Here is a 3,560-nt window from a genome sequence, read left to right as displayed (position 1 = left end):
AGAGATGATAACATTTGTTATATAAAAAGTTCGTTAAGTTTTAGGAAATTGAAAGCGGAATGGTGAAATTTGCAAAAACCTATTCCCTTGTACAAGCTAAACTAAAGACGCGCGCTATACCAGGAAAAGAACATCAAGGTCTTCAATTCTAACAAGAGATCACAGTCTACTAAAATTAGTTTTGAACCAAATGTTTTAATAATCTTAAAATAGTATAAACTTTAAACCACGAATAGTTAGAGAGAAAAAAAATCGTACGGGGTATATGATAGATACTCTGAATGAACAGAACATATGAAAGTAAAATTCTGCACTTTTTACTGCAATTAAGATGAAACGTACGTTACCTAAACAAAGCACATGAACTAAGAAGATGCCAAAAACTAATTTAGTGTCATAGAAAGACGACATATGGTATAACAATAACACAAAACCAAGTTCGTAAAAAGTAAGCATTTTCAGAAGAGCATGTTATAGTAATTAGTTTGAGGCAAGACGTGGAAAGATGCTCCTTCTTGGTGCTGATTTTGATGTTCAGCAGAAATGGTTGGCAAGACAGATTGATGAGGTTGAATACTACAACCCACATGATGATCACATGGTTGATAAGACGAATCACAATTAGAAAGTTCCCAAATCAATTCCTCAAACTCCAACTCACTGAGTTGATTGGTTGAATTCAGTGGCACATCTACTGCTTCATAATTCTTATCATAAAGTTCCATAAAATCTTGAAGCAGTGGTTGGCTTTGAGAGATGTTTTCCTGAGGCATGTTTGGCACAAAACTAAACCCACCCTCTTCCATGTTTCTCAACAAATAACTATTTTCATCGAAATTCTGCATCAGATTGGGTACATTCTTGTTCTTCAACAATTTAATTCCCTCATCACAGGCTTGAATTTTGGCATCCACATGAGCACAGAAGGCCCTCAATTCATCCTCTTCCATGTTCACGAAACTTGGATCCCAAGTTGGGTACTTGATGCTGCTGATTTCTTTATGAACTTTGGAAATCTCAGCTTCAATCATGTTCTTTCTGTTCTCAAAAAACTCTTGAATACCGTAAGTCTTGTGAGGTCTCCCATTCTTTAATTGAGTTTCATAGTACTTTTGAATCATCGAATGTATTTCTATAGGGTTTTGGGGCGAAGTCACTGCTTCAACATCACCATCATCATCATACACAATCAAACACTGCTCACCACCGCACCTCTTCGAAAATTCCCACATTTTCTTCATCAGTCCTCTCTTTCTTCGCGCCAAAGTTGTCTTGCGACATCTTTCACTCGAGATCTGTTTTAAGGTTACTCTTGCACGACCCATTTTCTGCAAAACAACACATACCAAAAACAATCAATACCAACCAATAAAACTCAACGGTGTAAAACACACAAGACTTCAACAATACTTTAGTTTCTTGAAACTATACCTGGCAAAAGCCAAAAGGGAGAACCAAAGGAGAAACTGAAATGGAAAAGCCTGAGGGAGAACAGTGAATAAAAAGGTTTACGTTGGTCTCTTTTTATTTCTTATTTTTGTCTCTTCTCAATCACAATCAAACATTTTCAACAAATTAAATCTGTTTCAAATATTTAATGCATAACGACAAATATAAGTTTTGTAACTACTAACTTTATATAAATTAATTGTAATTAGACCATACAAATCTTCATGGAAATATATCATTAATTATCATCCATCAATTAGTTAGCTTGAAATTAATGAATAACAACAAATTTTTATAAATTGACTCGTTGAAATCAAATTTAGATTAAAATGCTTAAGATGCCATCATTAATGCAACAAGAAAAATATTATTGTATGAATTATTAGACTTTTCTACATTAATTATTTATATTTCTTTTAACATATCGTAACAAATCAAATAAATTCTCTATCTTTTGTCTCTTTCTCACTCCTCTTCTAAATCTTTATCTATGTTTTTTCCGTATAGCAAAAAGGAATTTCTGTACAATACAACTAAACAACTCATAACCCATACTCAAAAAATGAATGAATTAATTAATTGACTTTATACATATTTATATTTTAATTTCAAGAACTAACCTTAACAAATAATAAATCAAAGTTAACAATATAATATATATTATTGTAATTATTATGAAATTTAACAATTAACTACATTATTTATTAAATAATCATTTTAAAATTTGTGATTATTTAAAAGAAGTCTATCATTTGTTAGATTTGTTAGATGTACTCTGTTCTGAATCATTCTAACTTGTTATCCGATATTGCCTCGTGTCTTCTCATGTGTGTGTGATGTGACAAGTAACTAAATGTTGCTTGAGCACTTGCGGCTGTTCTTGTTTGGTGAAAAAAGTCTTCTTGCCCTAATTATAAATAATTACTTATAGAGAAGAATGTGTTAGAAAAAAATAATGATAAACCAGAAACAATATAGAAATATGGATAAAAGAGATGATCAAGTCAAATTGTTCTTATAACAAACAATAACAATATAAAGATAATGTAAATATGTAAATGAGATAAGGATAGAGTAAGCCTGGGTTGAGGCACGCTGAGCGCTATCCTTAGAGAGAAAACGCCCCACTGCACAGGACAATACTCAATATTATGCGCTCCTCCCCCAAGATACAACAACCCGTCAGATCGATCGAGTGCAGCGAAGGATCTCTGAACCTTATGAACACCACTGTTTTAAGAGATAATATAGAGAAGGAAAAGAAGAACACTTTTGAGAGGAAGAACTCTAGTGTTTGTTGTGTGTCTATTCCTTATGAAACTAGGTGGTATTTATAGGTGAGAAAAGGAGACACAAGAGTAAATGGCCATCAAACTGATTTAAACCAAAAATAATTTCAAATCAATGAAAAGAATAAAAACTGTTTATACATAAATAGAATTTAACTCTGGAATTAACATTGTATTAAAACCCTAGTAACAACAATATTTTATTTTAATTTTTTTTAAATTATATTAATATTTCTAACAATCCCCCACATAATTTAAAAAAAATATTATCTTTTAAAACAAAATATTGTATTTCAGTATAAGGAACCTTCCGGGTTTGAGCCTTACACCTAGTGCTTATAAACTTCCACCGAGAAAATGCAGAGACTTGATTGTCTTGAACTACATCCCTGTAACCGGGTTTTAGTAAATAACACATACAATATTGGTGTTCATTATAGGTTCTAATCAGTGGTTGCACGTTACGGCCTTGTGCATGTATCTTGTGTCATGAGTGTCATTTAGAGACTTTGCCCATGTCTCACAATGGCGGCCCCACCATCACACTCACTAGGTAAACCCTCAAAGGGTGGTTTGTGACTCACACCCCTACAAAATTGTCATTGGGTTTATTAAGAGGTATTTTAAAAAAATAATAATAATAATACATATACCTCAACCTTATTATTGTCACAATTTATAGTACACCTCGCCATAGGAATGAGACATAACATTTAATCAAATCAATTGGTGTACTTTAGTCAACAAACAACTTTGTTGTTACCCATTGAACTTCATTCCATGGGATCGCCATTCATATGGAGATGGGTGTCCATTGTTGCA

At 32.6% G+C, this 3,560-nt stretch overlaps 1 protein-coding gene across 1 annotated transcript; it reads right to left on the bottom strand.

Annotated features, from left to right (window-relative positions):
* Positions 1-295: 295 nt before the first annotated feature.
* On the bottom strand, positions 296-1,540 carry LOC114182493 (agamous-like MADS-box protein AGL8 homolog). Its single transcript, XM_028069368.1, has 2 exons — positions 1,432-1,540; positions 296-1,328 (listed from the first exon to the last, which is right to left on the bottom strand). Exon 2 carries the CDS (start codon positions 1,323-1,325, stop codon positions 459-461), a length of 867 nt encoding a protein of 288 aa, XP_027925169.1. The 5' UTR covers positions 1,326-1,328; positions 1,432-1,540; the 3' UTR covers positions 296-458.
* Between the last annotated feature and the right edge of the window lie 2,020 nt (positions 1,541-3,560).

Source organism: Vigna unguiculata, chromosome 4 (genome assembly GCF_004118075.2).
Source record: "Vigna unguiculata cultivar IT97K-499-35 chromosome 4, ASM411807v1, whole genome shotgun sequence".
Classification (NCBI taxonomy): domain Eukaryota; kingdom Viridiplantae; phylum Streptophyta; class Magnoliopsida; order Fabales; family Fabaceae; genus Vigna; species Vigna unguiculata.
This window is presented reverse-complemented; position numbering and strand designations above follow the sequence as displayed.

Excerpts from the sequence above, each read along its gene's own strand:
- LOC114182493 (XM_028069368.1), bottom strand. The coding sequence starts at position 1,325 with ATGGGTCGTGCAAGAGTAACCTTAAAACAGATCTCGAGTGAAAGATGT.